Source organism: Colossoma macropomum, unplaced genomic scaffold, assembly GCF_904425465.1.
Source record: "Colossoma macropomum unplaced genomic scaffold, Colossoma_macropomum, whole genome shotgun sequence".
Lineage (NCBI taxonomy): Eukaryota > Metazoa > Chordata > Actinopteri > Characiformes > Serrasalmidae > Colossoma > Colossoma macropomum.
Window position 1 is genome coordinate 43,101,277 of NW_023494791.1, and position 15,982 is coordinate 43,117,258.

Consider the following 15,982-nt stretch of genomic DNA (forward strand, 5'->3'; position numbering starts at 1 on the left):
AACAGGTGGAAATTGAATTTTATGGCTACCGTGAAAAGGGGTCAAAACCGTTGTCATGCTTTGTATTTGGCATTCTGTGCTGTAGCCTCGTAGCTATTATTTCACTTCAGATGTGCTGGAGTACAAGGCCAAAACAAACTGTTAACTGTCCAGTTACTTATGGACTGCACTCTATTAGGGTTGTCAAAGTCTTAAGATCTCTTATCTCTAATGAAATCTTAAGAGCAGTGTTGACTCTCTTTTTTATCCCGTGCACTGACTAATTGAGCCGGAGTGCAGTTATTTGCTGATTTAAGTGGCATGTAAGAGAGCTGGAGTGTGTCAGATTGGATGGGCTGAGAGGAACATATGCCACAGAGCTCATGTTACCTGGCCTCACAGTTACAGCTCAATTCACACAGATGTCTCTGCAGTAAAGGCACATGGTTTCCATGGAGAAATGGAAGCTGTGATTGTTACCACAGATGGCATATCATTTTCTGTGCTGTCTGAGAATTCATACAATGTTTTACTTTACTTGTACATGGATAATGATTTATGATGCTGTCAGGGTGCCCTTATAAGGACAAGAGACAATGGCATATCGTGTCATGTATCATCAACTCTAATGTTTTTTTCATGGTTTAGCCATTCTGAAATTGTGAAAAGACTGTGTGTGTGTGTGTGTGTGTGTGTGTGTGTGTGTGTGTGTGTACTTTGCAGCATGTGATGAATGGACGGTTCTGCCGAAGCCTGAGCTCCACCATGATGTCAACCGTTTTGGACATACTGCAGTAGTGAGTAATGGGTAAGCTTTTGCAGGGTTTCTTATGGTTTGGTTTAACTCCTTTGGAATTCTAACTCTTAACCATTAGAATAGAATATTGTCATTTATTAGTTATCTGCTAATTTGATGTATTTCCACAGCCGTTCAAAATTAATTACATCTCATATTAATAATTACTATTATTTTACTCAATAATAACTAGAGATACACTGAAGTTTCAGACACCAACAATGCTCAAAAGTAGCACATTTTGCTATGAAATGTCGCTCATTTTGGCAGAAGAAAAAACACAAATATTATCTTGGCCTATAACACAATATATAAACCTAAGACTTCACAAACAATTATAATAATCCTGAAAATGAGAAATAATGATTAAAAAACGCAAATCATTTCCTTCGCTCTTCTGCGCTGGTCAGTGCCGACACGTTCAAACAGTTTGAGCAGCAGCAGATCAACAGTGAAAATGTTAACCGCGTAGGTCTGTTTCACGGTTTCTATAATGGGCCATTATACAAGAGATTTGTAATCACTGTTCATGCAGAATATGAAGAGCGGATACAATACCCAAGAACGCCTCGCTCAATATGCAGAAACACAGCAAAACTACAGAAACAGAAAGTCCCTGCTGGCACTCTGAAACCATCTGTAGCCACAGTTTTTTAAAATTAAGAAAAAATATGCAAATGACAGCTCCAGAGTGCAAAGTATAGACAAAGAATAATGGAATTCATTGCCTTGAATGACCAGCTGTTGCCTGTTGTTGAGGATTTTGTGGCACTCACTGTACTGTAATAATTTTATTAAGTTTATTTTATATGAACTCTTTTATTTATTGTCAGCTTTGCCGAGGGTTTCCTTTACGGCCAAGAGATTTCATTTTGTTGTAGATAACAGTGAAATAATAGTTTCTAGAGACCAGAAGGTATTTTAAAATGTTTTGTGGGAGCACCAAGAAGTTAATAAATGATAAATAACATATTGTATCTATCTGTTGTAATTTGTCAATTTTGTCATCTGTCTCAAGATGTGAACACATTTTAAGTACGAGGCATTTTGGATGTTAAGTTTATTGAATTTTGTAAGCTTTCATTATCATCTATAGCTCTGTTCATTGTTCTAGATACATGTAAGATTTTGTAATTCTTTACAGTTTTGTACAAATTAGTTGAAACTATGAGTTTGTAAAGCAGCATTTTGTAAAGAACCATTTTATACAGGTACTTGCAACAAACACACTGTGAAAACTGTGATTCCAAACTTTGAATAGTAGGGTTTGTGACTAATTACATAGTTACATAAGCAGTTACCTTTAGTTTCGACTTAAATTCTGCATCGACAAGTATGAGTCTGCTCTTCCAACTCCTCTGTTTTGTCAATATCAACAGAACAACATACGGAAGAGATTTAAAGGATTATTTTTTGCAAAGCAGGTGTGGGCAGTGTAAAAATATTTTTTTCCATGTATTTTGACAAGTTATGTCACAATATGCTCTTCTGAGGATATCAGCGATATTGTCAGTACTTCAAGAACACTGACCAACTGCATTTTTCAGTACAAAGAGAGCATAATTAGTTCAGTTTCGTTGGATGTAGTGCAGTGCAGTGTGTAAAACATTGAATTAAAGTCATATGTGGTTTTTATAGTACTTTTCCAACGTGGAGCCTCTGGTTCTTTTTTATTTGTTCCTGCTTAACAAATCTCAGAAAAAAATCAGTATTATGATACATATTGTGTGTCGTGAAAACATCTTAAGGTATTGTGATATATTTTTGACATATCACCCACCCCTTTTGAAAAGCAAGACTGTACACAACAGTAACTTTTCATGAAATTCAGATAATAATCAAATATTTTTTTTCTTGCACTTACAAACACAGAGTTGTCATGGATTTAAAGTTTAGTAAGAAATAATTCATAGAATTATACCTTTCCTTTGTTAGCGCTGGCAATAACTAGTAACCTCTAAGGTTAAAGGTCTTCTTAGTGAGTATAAACTGTCCTGTCATGAAATAGATGAAAAATGTGATGTGATTAAAACAGAGTGTATTGAGGTACATAAGACAAGTGCTTGACTTGTTTGTTTCTGTAGAAAAGGTTTTGATTAGAACATGTTTATTGAATGATCCACTTTGCTATTGTGAACTAATTTGAAGACAAGGAACAGGATCATAAACTTACAAATAATTAGGCCTGTTTTGGAACTGATTGTTAAGCAAACCAGTGCTCAGCTGCTTACTTAAGTTTTTGGCTGCAGGGAAACCCTTTGGTTGCTTCAAGCACTGCATTAATGACTTAGTGTTATTGGTGCTCATGTGTTACTTCACTGAAGAAAGGTTTAGAGACTGTGATCTTGTACACAAGCCAAGACCAAGACCAAGAACCTTTATCAACACGTAAGCTGATATTGAGGTGGCGATGGCAGTGGCAGTGTCTCTGTGGGTTAGATCTTCACACATCTTTGAAGCTGAGCACAGTGGATCAAGAGGACCACAGAATTAAAATACCGGGATGTTGACCCTAGTACTTGAGGGCTAAGTGTCCTTCCTCTGACCACTGCTGTTATGGCTTTGAGGCAGGCACAAGCTGCTCCAAGGTTATTGCAATATGTCACCCCTGTCTCTTTCCCCCATAGCAGCTGCCCTGTAAAAGAGCGGTGATCATACCATGCATGAATAAACTTCAAAATAAATTAATAGGTGAACCTCAAAAGAATCCCAAACCCCTCAGAAGATCAGCATGTTGACAAAACCCCATTCAACCTAATGACAAATTGCAGCACACAACTCAAAATATGTAAATTTAGGGAGAGAAATTAATGAGAGAGTGCAGTACTGTGAGGTATTGGTGTAGAATGTATTATGAGATTATACCACAGTTATATTACTGATATTTGTTCTGAGATAATGATGACACAGACATTGACTTCCAAAAAAGCTTATTAACATTTCACAACAAAAATAGTTCCATTTAACTGTCTATATTCTGGAGGAGGTTACTAGGTGGCAAGTGATTTAGGTGGAGTGATAACATGATAATTATTTAAAGAAAACTCTTAAAATGCCTCTCAGCCAATCATACAGCGAGGCTGGACATAACCGTGGTGTAACTGGTCAGTTAGCATTCTTCTATAAGCGTTTAGCTAGCTAACTTTCTTCACACTCACAGATCTCATTTATAAAAATGATTGTTCAAAGAACCATCCATTAAGAAATTCTTTAGGGCAGCCTGCAGCGTTTTTGACAGACTGGTGGGAGGTTGTCACGGTGATGCACGAGTAGCATGTATTTTTCTGTTGTTTGGGGATGATTTGTCTTCAAATGTAATTGGACGACTTCATAGTCTTTTTCGGAATATTTTATGTAGCCGTCATCATATTTTACACTGAATTACTCTTTGTTCTTCTTCTTGTCATTGATGTTTTTTTTGGAGTTTGCAGCCCTGAGGAAAAAGTTGGTAAATGATATCAGTTCCTTCGTTTTTGGCTTGCATGACTTGCATGAGCAAGTGTTGCAACTCTTTTTCGTATTTGGGGTGTTGGGGCTTGGTTATGTTGTTTTGCTGTAAGTGTGTATGTTTTGTTTGAAATTTTAAAATATTTTACTGAAAAGAATTGTACCTTAAATAAAAAATACTAATATTATAATATTAACTATATTAATAATAAATAATAAGAATAAAATAGTGGGACTTTGAACTGGTCCATGGCCCAGCGGATTGAAAGCCTCTGTTTTAGGCAACCAAAGGTGGTTAGCATGTCTTAGCTCACTACCTTTAAAGATGATCGCTATTGTACAACAACAAAAAATTGGAGAGAGAAACCGTGTGGAGTCTCTGTCTCCACCCTTAAGGGAACTTTATTTAAAGTAATTTAACTTCATGTATTTTCATGTAATTCTCTCTGTGTTCTCTGTTCTCCCTCAGCTCCATGTACATGTTTGGTGGCTTCTCTGGTGTGATACTGAACGATGTGCTGGTGTATAAGTCTGCCAGCTGTGAAGCCTTTACTGATGAGCAGCTCTGTCAAAATGCTGGCCCTGGCATCCGCTGCGAATGGGTTAAGGGTCATTGTGCCCCATGGGACTCTCACACACAGAACAACACTTGATTCTTTCTGCCCTGACCGCAGCAGTAAGTACCCACTGCTTCTTACCTCATACTAAAAGATGGAACATTATGCTTGTTCCTTGTATCAGTCAGTTAGTAGAAGAGGTGTTGTGCATGATCACAGGAATGTATGTGGTGATGACAGCTATGTTGCCACCATCGCCAGCGTCTCTGTGAGAATGTGCCAAGTTTTCAGCCACACCTTATGAACTATAAAGATCTCCATTTTGTTTAGCTCAAGCGTGCTCACATTTCTGAGTTATGGCCATCATGGTCCAAGTTGGCTGTTAAATTCTTTTTTTTTAAATGTTCTTGTTAGGTAAACAACTTCATCAGTAACAGGACTGTGTATGATTCATTTTTTTATCATATATTTGTGAACTTGGTGGCACGGTGGCGCAGCGGGTAGCGCTGTTGCCTCACAGCAAGAATTGCCTGGGTTCGATTCCTGGCCGGGTGACCAGGGTCATTTCTGTGTGGAGTTTGCATGTTCTCCTCGTGTCTGCGTGGGTTTCCTCTGGGTACTCCGGTTTCCTCCCACAGTCCAAAAACATGCAGTCAGGCTGATTGGACATGCTGAAATTGCCCCTAGGTGTGAATGTGTATGTCTGTCTGTCTGCCCTGTGATGGACTGGCGACCTGTCCAGGGTGTATCCTGCCTTCCGCCCAATGACAGCTGGGATAGGCTCCAGCACCCCACCGCGACCCAGAAGGATAAGCAGTTTAGATGATGTATGTATATGTATATTTGTGAACTTGCACCAGCCACACATTTCATTGCAGGGTTTAATGAAGAAATCTTCACCTTTATTTATCTGCTACGATAATGCTATTTTCTGCTAGTGACTCCGTGAGAATTGCTGTTGTGTTAGCATCAAGCACATCGCTGTGTTTAATACAACTTGTAGCAGCTGTACCCGCTTTGAATGCTGGAAAGCTGGGAAACCTTAAACCTAATTTCTTATGTACTTGGGTGCATTTAACAGTAAAGCCTTAAACACGACACTATTTTACCATTACTGCCAGGGTTGAGGTTTAGTCTGTTCAAGTCAAAGTTTAGTTTGTTTATTTAGCGCTTTTGCAGCAGGCATTGTCAGAAGGCAACTTTATGGAAAATCCGGGTTGGAGTCCCAGTGAGCAAGCCAAGGGTGACAGTGTCAAGGAAAAACTCTCTAAAAGTTCTGTTTGTCTTTAACACTGCTTAAAATGAGCTGCTTCCACCACTGACTTGATGCAAGTTATCCACCCAGAAGTATAGCAGACCTTTGTATTTACAAGCATTTTGAATTGGTTGTTTCCTGAGGCTATTCTTGCACCTCTCATTGGCCGCTACGGTCACACATCCTCACGAAAAGATTAATTTACTAAAAGTCCATGTAATGATGGATTGATACCACATTTTATGAATAGCTTAAACCTTAACCTGATATTGATAACACACACACGCACACTTTCTAAGCCGCTTATCCTTCTGGGTCGCAGGGGGAGCTGGAGCCTATCCCAGTGGTCATTGGGTGGAAGGCATGAAACACCCTGGACAGGTCTCCAGTCCATTGCAGGGCAGACAGACAGACATATACATTCACACACACACACAGCTAGAGGCAATTTAGCATATCCAATTGGCCTGACTGCATGTTTTTGGGCTGTGGGAGGAATATCGATAATACTGTTTTTTTTATAAACCTATTTTGTTTTAAAATAAGCTGTTTACAGATGAAGTGCCTTATTTAAGATGGCCATCAAAACCTGCCTTGTCCACACTGCTCAAACACTTCACAACTCTACAGGAAGAATTACATTGCCAACAACATGACTTATACATAACTTCACACTTCTAAATTTCAGTTATTCTCTAATACAGAACACAATATATTATTATATATCATTCTTTTCGGAAGAAATCCTCGTATCTCCAAAATTGTAACTTTACAGGAGAAGGAAAAAACCTACTTTACTTTTAATGTAAGTCAGTGGAACCAGACTTCTTTTCCAAGTAATTTTGGGCTGATTCTTTTGGTCCATTCATCATGAAATTTACACACAATGTAAAGAGCAACAGGCACTTTCAAATTATGTCCAAAACTGAAAAATGGAGATACAGGGCTTTTTTCCAACAGCAGTGTTATGTTTTATTATTATGTACTATGTAAAATAGTTAATATGTGTTTAGTAGTTTGCATGTGGCTACTATTGTCACGTGACCTGCTTTATTCAGTTATATGTCACACTTAATTTATTACAGAATCGTATCAGATTCATTCTTATTCCTCTGGTAGATGATCTAGCATTTTCATTCTGGTATCAGCCCAGTACCAATACTGGTGCCCTCTCTAATTCTGAGGTTGTGTTTATTGCTTGTTGACTCCTTATTCATCATCTTGTTGTTTTTTTTGAAGCAAATAAGCAGCTTGTTTATAAGAATAAAATAGCTTTTAAAAGTTTCCCAGCTTAGCATGTGTTTGATTGAATGTATTTCATAGGTGGATTGTTTGTACTGCATGTCAAACACACACCTGGAGGGCATTTTCCCTTTCTATAAACCCACTGTCAGGGGATTAATGATAATCCACACATAATCCTGTTTACACTTGATATACTGAGGGGTTTGTGCCTAGAGCCTCTCGAATATATTCTGCTCTATCTGGACAGCACTCAGCCTCTTTCCTGTGGGGTAATAGTCTTTTGGAATGGCTGTTTATAATTGACTGAACGAAAGGTCAGCTATTGCATAACGCAGTCACAGAGATGTAATTATGATTGTGATGAAACCAAACTCCAGGAGTTTGAATAAAGAGAATACAGCTGTAGCCTGTTTGTGGCAAAGCTGGGCTGAGAAGATAATCGCAATTACCCTGTGGATTTTAAAATGATCTCACAGGTGGGCTGGACTCTGATTAAGTAATGAAATGACACATGTTCAGGAGAGATTATCCTGTATTATGTTTTTATCTCCCAGCTCCTTAATCTTTCAGGCTGTCTGTCATCATGTGTGGCTGTGTGGTCTGTAGTTTTTTTGACTGGGCTGTGTTAGTGGAAAGGTAGTGTCAAGGCATTTGTGTTTGCAGTTGTGTGGTGGCCCAAAGCAAATAAAGGACCCCAAAGATTTTACGTCTTTATTGCAATCAGACTTATAGGGGCTCATTGTAAATAAATGAGTGCTAGATATTTTATAGTTTAATATACTTTTTCCCAATCAAATATTTGGTAGAATGACAGTATAACAGATTATCACTGTTTTAAAGTTTGGTCTGTTTTAACAATACTGTCATTCACGGTGCCTTTTGTTGTTTCAGTTAGAGATGTGCATTTTGGCTTATTTAAATTTTTTGATATTGAAATACCGATTAATTAATAGATATTTGATTAACTGTGGGAATGGAAAAACAAAGACTAAAAAGGCACTTCAGCTGAAAATAAAAGAGCTGAAGGCTTAACTTTTTAGATTGTAGCACCAGGTGTTTGGTATCTTAAATCATCTAGCAATACAAAAAATGTAGCATTTGCAGCACATGTAAGAATACATTTGAAAATATGGTTTACTATTCACAAATAGGGAAATCTGTAGGTTTTTTGTCGGATGAGTAATTTTCTGCTCAGTGTGAGTAGATGTGGCAATATGGCAACGTTGAACATGAGAGGGAGTGGATTATCGTGAATAACAGCACGTGATGTCGTTCAGTAACACACGGCCGTGAGTGTTCTATTGCTTTCATACAACGGTTCTACAAAATAAAGAGAAAAATGAAGCAAAGAAGCAAGAACATTTAATCAAATATGCTTTGATTTTGGCAATTTATAGCCCAACATTTCATAGACCTTGTTTGCTGAATTGTGTTTGGTTTGTTTTTGGCTAATTAGTGCTTATTAGCAGTGATAGGTTCAGAATTTGGTGTAGGCCTGCTGTCTTGTGCTTCCTCAAATTCTGATCAAAGGGACTGCAGGTCAGATATTAGCCTATAGAAGTTATCAAATGTGTCCATTTTCTAATACGTGCTAAAGAAGAAGCTTAGCTGCAACGTAAAATTGTTACTTTGCAACCGGTGCTCAGTGTAATGATACACATATTGTGAAAAATGTATTAGTTATTAAATTAAGATTATTAAATTTAATCAAGAGTTATTAAGGTCACTGAATTATTCAATTTCAGTTCAATTTATTCAATTATTCAATTTCACTGAATAATTTGTCAGTATATTTTCTCTGTGTTTCCATATTAAAACTTAACAAATACCTGAATAGCGATTTGCTAGTACTTGAGGATCTTTGCACATCCCTAGTTTCAGTGTCTTGTCTGTAGATTATTAGGGTCCATATATCTCTAATGTATTATGTTATTTCTTTTACCTCTTTGGAGAGATTGACTCATATCTGCCATGAACAGTGTGTATTACGAAAACATCATTCTGTAAATTTTACATCAAACTCATGTACTTAGATGAACTCCGTTGCTCTCATCTACTGTGATATATTAATCACTGGCCATAGTCAGTAGTCTAAAAAGTGGCAACACTTTTCCCCATTTGAGCCTTGAGAAATTCAATTAGGAATATGAGGATATGAAGAAAATATTAATTACATGTATTGCGTCATTAAATGTGTGATTAACTTTTCAATTTTGCCAGAATTCATTACCTATTAAAGTGTGCTTATGAGGAAACATGCTTTTTGCTGTCGTGCCGTGGTAAAGACTTGTAGGTTTCTAACTACGTTAGAGTTATAAGACATTTCATCAGTATTTTGTATGTGTCTTAACATGAGTGGGAAAATGAATGCCAAGGTCTTGTTACCTCTGGAACAGCTCAAATCCTCCAGTTGAATTGATTTTATGATGTGATTACTTAGCCCTCTCTATTGATGTTGTTCTGCAGATGCAACAGATGAGCAGTGCTTCCACTACTCTGACTGCTCCTCCTGCACCGCCAACACCAAAGGCTGCCAGTGGTGTGAGGATAAGAAGTGCATCTCTGCTTCCAGCAGCTGCGCTCAGGTGTGTCCAGACACCTGGACAAAACATCTAACCAGTAGAAGTCACAGTAATTGCCAGCAATATAAAAAATCGTGAAATCATTCAATCTTAGTTGTCTCACTCATAGCTCATTGAAACATACCAAGAAATTGAGCTGTGTGTAGAAGGGCAGATTCTAAAGTTTCAATCCATACCACATTTGTCTGTAAGTAGAGGAGTAGATATTTTATTATTTGAAGGCTTCCTACATGTAAGGCCTTCATAACACAAGCGTAAACATCGGAAAACCTATTCAGCAAGCTATACTTGAGGATTTATGAACACTTTGTGGCAGTATTAATAAGATGTTTTATGAAGTAAATTACATTTTCTGATTAAAGAGCCTTGAAACTAAAGTGTTGGACAATTCTTATATGTTTATAACACAGTTATGAAACATCATCCATTATCAATTATCCACCTACCCATATTATTTTTGTTTTAGGGCATGTTTTATAGAGCTGATATACACTACATGTTCAAATGTATCCCATTTTCCTTTTTAATTAGTGAATACAGGTCCTTGATGGTGCACCAATTACTGATACAGGTGTTCAGTTGTTCACACACAGCTTGTATAATCTTCATAGAAAAGCACTGGTGGATAGAATGGGACTCTCTGGAGCAGCCGCACATGAGCCTTAGGTCACCATGCTCAATGCCAAACATCAGCTAGAGGGGTATAAAGCTCCTAAATATTGGGCAGGGGAGCAGTGGCACTGTATTCTCTGGAGTGATTGAGCTCCATCCAATATCTTTGAGTTGAAGGGATGCAGAACTAATCATCCAACATTAGTACCTGACCTTGCTAATGCTCTTGTGGCTGAATGCAATCAAATCCTCACAGCAATGTTCCAACAGTCTAAAGCCTTACCCAGAAGAGTAGATGCTTTTACTGCAGCAGTCTCCATCGCCCTATCCCTGGTGCCTTGTAAGTTCCATTACTTGGGAATGATGCTTCATAACAGTGTCGTTAATGGAAGAACTGTCTGTCGCTGTAGTTTAAGGGTCTTTGTGTCAATACAGTGTCATTCACTTCATAAACAACAGTTTGATCTTGAAAATGCTGACATAAGCTGTTTGTAAATGCTCAAACATTGCTTTTAGACAATGTTATCAAATGCTTTTGCCTCTGCTGTGAAGTACCTATTTAGGTAGCCTACAAATAAAATGTCACAGATACTTTATTATGAGATGAATTTAATGAAAAGTCGTTGTAGTGTGTACAGTCTTGTTTTGTGAAAGGAAAACATTTTATATTTTTGCTGTGTTTCTTTCAACTTGACATGGAACCAAACGAAAAAATGTCTGAAGTGCAGACATGAGCCTGTGAATATAGAATGTAAATAGAACCTTTGAAGAAAACTGACGAACGATACTAATAACTCCTGACTACTAAAGGTTTTAATACCTTTTAAGTCCCAACTACTATCTTAATGCAAAGGTATCCCAAACTAATGTCCAGCTAGATACAGCTCTTCTCTTATTTGAAAAAACGGATGCACCCCTGTGTTTGAAAAAAAAACAAAAAAAAACGACAAGAATTGTTCCTTCTAATGCCATTACATGCTTTATTCATTATTCTGGATTAAATTCATGAAATAAATGTTATAAATAAGCTGTTATATGTAGGGGTACGCTGACATTTCACTGACAAACCAGCAGAAAAATAGGAAGCAAATTGTGTTTGGCCTAGAAGCTTCCATTTTGTTATTTTTAGATAATTAGTTATGTACTGTGCATTTCTCTGTTACTGGTAGTAGGCTGAAGGTAATTCTGTATTCAAAAACTGATTCATGTATTCAGCCTCCTGTGCTGGGAAGATCACGCTGACCTATCAGTGATAAACAGAAGCCTACATTATGTTGAACGATGAGTCATAAATTACATTCATCTAAACGCAATACCATATTATAATGACTACAGTGCTTTTAGTCTAACTTTCAGTAGACTGTTGGCTCTGCTGGGCATATTCTGTTTTTCAGCTCATGAGATTTAAGACAAAAAAAGACTTGGGCTCCAGGTCAGGATTCACTTATGATTTAATGAGCCCTGCTCTAGTCCGAACCCAAGTGTCTCCGCAAGCCCACAAGAAGACTTTGAGTCAGCAAAGTCACGATTCAGTGAAATTTGCAAGAAAAAGGCACTTATGAACATATAAGTAAAGTCTGTTGTCAGAGTTGTATAAAACTATGTTGTGCTCTGCTAAATTGAGTAGTTCGAGCTCCAACTTTTTGGCATAAAAGGTAATAATGGAAAATTTTAATTATTTTAGTACATTCTCTGATTTGATAACAAAGAATAATGCATTTTAATACATGGACAACAAAGCACTTTTATAAGTCGCTCTGGATAAGAGCGTCTGCTAAACAGCGTAAATGTAGTGAGGGATGTGAAGACTAAAACACGGAAAGTACGTAAAGTATCAAAACTATTAAAAAACATTTACACAAGGGGAAATAGTCCCCTGCCATGTAATTTTTCGCTCTAGTTTTGATATTCATTGCGAAGCCTAGTGTGTCCTCCTGGGCGTGTCAGCCTTTTTAGAGCATTTACCTTTTAAAAAGGTGTATAAATGTATAAAACTTTGTTTTAAATCAGTGAAAATATTTTAGATTAAAAATAAATATTTAATTACTCGGATCTCGATCGCTAAGTTATAACTAACTTAAATATAGTTTGTGACAAAAGTCAGTGTAATTACTCTGTTTTCTGTCAGTAAATTATGGCAGGTGTCGCTGTTACAGGGAAACTGAGACCAGCCAGCAGAGACCACTTTTGGTTCACGAAGAAGGCGAATTCTCACTGTTAGCTTCTGCGTGTCCTAATTAAAAATATGACGGCAGTTTATTGTTCGTCATTATTAGCCATTATTGCCTCTTTTTCCACTGCAGGGCCGAACGGTTATGAGCACAGCGGGTAACCACTCCAGTGCCATTCCCACAATGACATGGTTCGACATGGAAAACTTAAAAATCGGGCTCAGCACATTTTTTTTCGACACGGTTAGCTAACCATGCTTGGGGCTATAGAACTGTCCGTTGAGATGATGTAACGATGACGTTGTTCCCTGATTGGTTCTATATTTATGTCTGTATTGTGCCACTACGTCCTGCTGCATTATTTCAAACCCAAAAACAAGTTTAGTTCTTTCACACGGACACCAAATAAATGAAAGCACTGCGTGACTGCAGAAATCCACCATTCAATAAACGCCAAAGTTCCAATCTAACACCATAGCCAGGAGAGAGGAGCTGGTTAGCATTAGCTCAGCTTGCAGGCTGCCACCTCTGCTCACCACAGAACAGGTTTGATTCTGACTAGCAGAAGTTTTACTGATGCTGTTACTTGTTAGATGACAGTGACACAAATCTAAGAAACAAATTTGTGCAGCTGGTGTTAGACGGACAGAAAGCTGAAATTAAACCTGTTCTGTGGTGTTTTGAGCTGAAGCTTCCTAGCTAAGCTAATGCTAGCTGGCTCCTTTCTCCGAGCTAGCATAGCTTAGCTAAGAGAACCCAGCCCCCCCCGAGTAGAGGTTCAGTGATTGGTGTCGGAGTGACAGAAAGCCAAAATCAAACCTGTTCGGTAGAGTTTTAAGCTGTAGCCTTCTAGGTGAGTGTACAGTGCTACCTACCACAGTTCTAGCTGACTAATGCTTGATTCTATAATAATAATTCAGGTATCATGTGGGTAATATGACGGTTGTATCTCTCACTACCTATTTTAATGATATGCAGTGACACTGTGCAGAGGTGATCCCTTTATTGAAGTGTGAGCACTGTTTTTCTTGTCTCTCAGTCTGTGAAGAACTTCACTGAATGCCACGTCCGCAGTGAGCAGATATGCAGTGAGCTGACCAACTGCAGAAGCTGCTCTGTCAACATCAACTGCCAGTGGGAGCCACAGATGCAGGAGTGCCATGCCATGCCCAGTGAGAAAATGGTGGATGGGTGGATGAATTGTATTTTAATGTAAAAAAAAAAGCCAAGAATGGCCTCAAAAATATTTTTTTCCAAAAAAATTAAATGTCAAACTAAGTGTATACATGTTCATTGCAGTTGTACGTTACAATTCAGAAGTTTTAAATCACTTGTGATCTTTATTTTTTATATAAAATATTAGGTCTGCCGCTAACAACTATTCTTTATCAATGAATCTATTGACTGTTTTAATGATGAGTAAATTAATCTAAATTATTTTTTTTTCTCCAAAAAATCAATGTATGACATTCCCTACATAAAGAAATGTGCTTAAAATAATGGCAAAAGTAAGATAATTAGATAAGGTACATATCTCATGAAGCCCAAAACGCACAAACACACATCCTGACACCGTCAGTCAATGTAGAATAAGCCCAGATAATAGCCTAAAAATTTTCTCAAACACTTATTCAGTAGAAAGTCTAAGGGAGGCAGGCAGATGACTTTATGGCTTTAATATTGAGTGTATTTATCAACTAGAAGAACAGCAGATTTTAAACGGCTATTAAATTCCCTATTAAGTGGGAATTTAGTAAACATGAATAGACAACATTATGATTTCGCCTTTTCTGGCAGTCCATAATCCAGAATAGCAATAGTGTTTTCTCTTCAGGCGCTTGTGCGTCGTGCTAGTGCTGCTGTGGTGTGCCTTCTAAACTTTGCACAGTGCACAAACCTCCTTTTAGTTTTGTGCTAATTTACTCCCATGCTTTCGACGCTTTGGGTATTTGGAAACTTTTAGAAACCTCTTTCGCAACCGAGTCGGGCTCTGCTGCAGTTGGCATGATTTTTTAAAACTGTTTGCATGTTTTATTCAATACTTCAGAAAGTTATTAATAGATAGATAATGTACTATGAGTATCTATTAAAAAGCATTTGAAAGCAGAAACTCAGGTTATATGCCTTGTATTTTGATATAAGGCATTTTGGATGTTCAATTTATTAGAGCTTTCTTTCTCATGCGTTCCCAGGCATTTTAGAATAATGTACAGCTCTGGTCATCATTCTAGACAAGAAATCTAGAAATCTAAAATTTCCCAATTTTTATGTACAACTTTCTGTGTATTATTTAAAACTTGAGAAATAGCTCAAGTTTAGCATAATAGAATAATTTTATGCCAATATCTGAAACCAAATAGAATGTATATAATTGAAATCACTGATTCCAAACATTTGGTAGTGTATGCAAATACCCAGTTAGAGGATAAAAACTCATATCTGAGAGTAAAAAATTGAATATCTGTTGTTGAAGAGACAGAAAGATAAAAAACAGAATTGTATTGTGGTGCCTTGAGCTGTTAGCCGGCTAGAGGTCGACCCACCGCAGTGCAGGCTTAGTTTCAGTAACTGATTTTGAAATAACACCCATTTAGAGGATAAAGAATCAGAGCACACTCAGAGGTTGGTGTTGAAGTGACAGATGGACAGCGCGTTTTGTGGGTAGTATGGTTGTGGCTATTAACCTGTTACTGATCTGGTCATCATTTTAGACAAAAATCTAAAATTTCTCAATAATTTTATGCAAGCAACTGAAACCAAATAGAATTTATATAAAGTTCGAAAACACTGATTCCAAACATTTGGATGGTAGTGTATGTAAGGATAGATGTATACTTTACCGACACTTGCCCCACCTCTGTTAAATAACAATAAATAACTTAATTATTAACATATAAATCATTTATTCAGTTATCCAAGTCCAAGAAGAACCTACAGCACTCTGAGGAGATCTAGACCTGTTTCATTTGATCCCAGAAAAATGTGAAAGCAGGAAGTTGTGCACGTTTGATGCATTATTAAGCCGCTTGTAGTGTTTTCCCACAGGGAGCCATGTTTTCTACCTATCTGAAGAGGGTGTATGCTCTTTGTGTTTGCCCTACATTTTCAATATAATGAAAGTCGTTCTCTGTGTATGTGCAGCGCATTCACAGGCATATAAACTTAAAAAATACCACCTGTCTGTCATTTGTGCATATATAATATATATTAATTAGAATTGCATATGTAATTGTCATCACAGTGAATCTTCTGCTGAACAATATGAGATAAAAGCAAAACTGTCATGCTTAGTCAAGTAATAATTCATTTGTTTTTATGATGCATTGTTTAAAAATCCT

At 37.4% G+C, this 15,982-nt stretch overlaps 1 protein-coding gene across 1 annotated transcript in view; it reads left to right on the forward strand.

Annotated features, from left to right (window-relative positions):
• The window catches only part of atrnl1a (attractin-like 1a), a 370,723-nt gene that overhangs the window by 64,357 nt on the left and 290,384 nt on the right, over positions 1 to 15,982 (forward strand). The window contains 5 exon segments of the mRNA XM_036575121.1: positions 703 to 787; positions 4,692 to 4,871; positions 4,873 to 4,898; positions 9,746 to 9,864; positions 13,684 to 13,816. Coding sequence (XP_036431014.1) covers positions 703 to 787; positions 4,692 to 4,871; positions 4,873 to 4,898; positions 9,746 to 9,864; positions 13,684 to 13,816 — 543 coding nt within the window.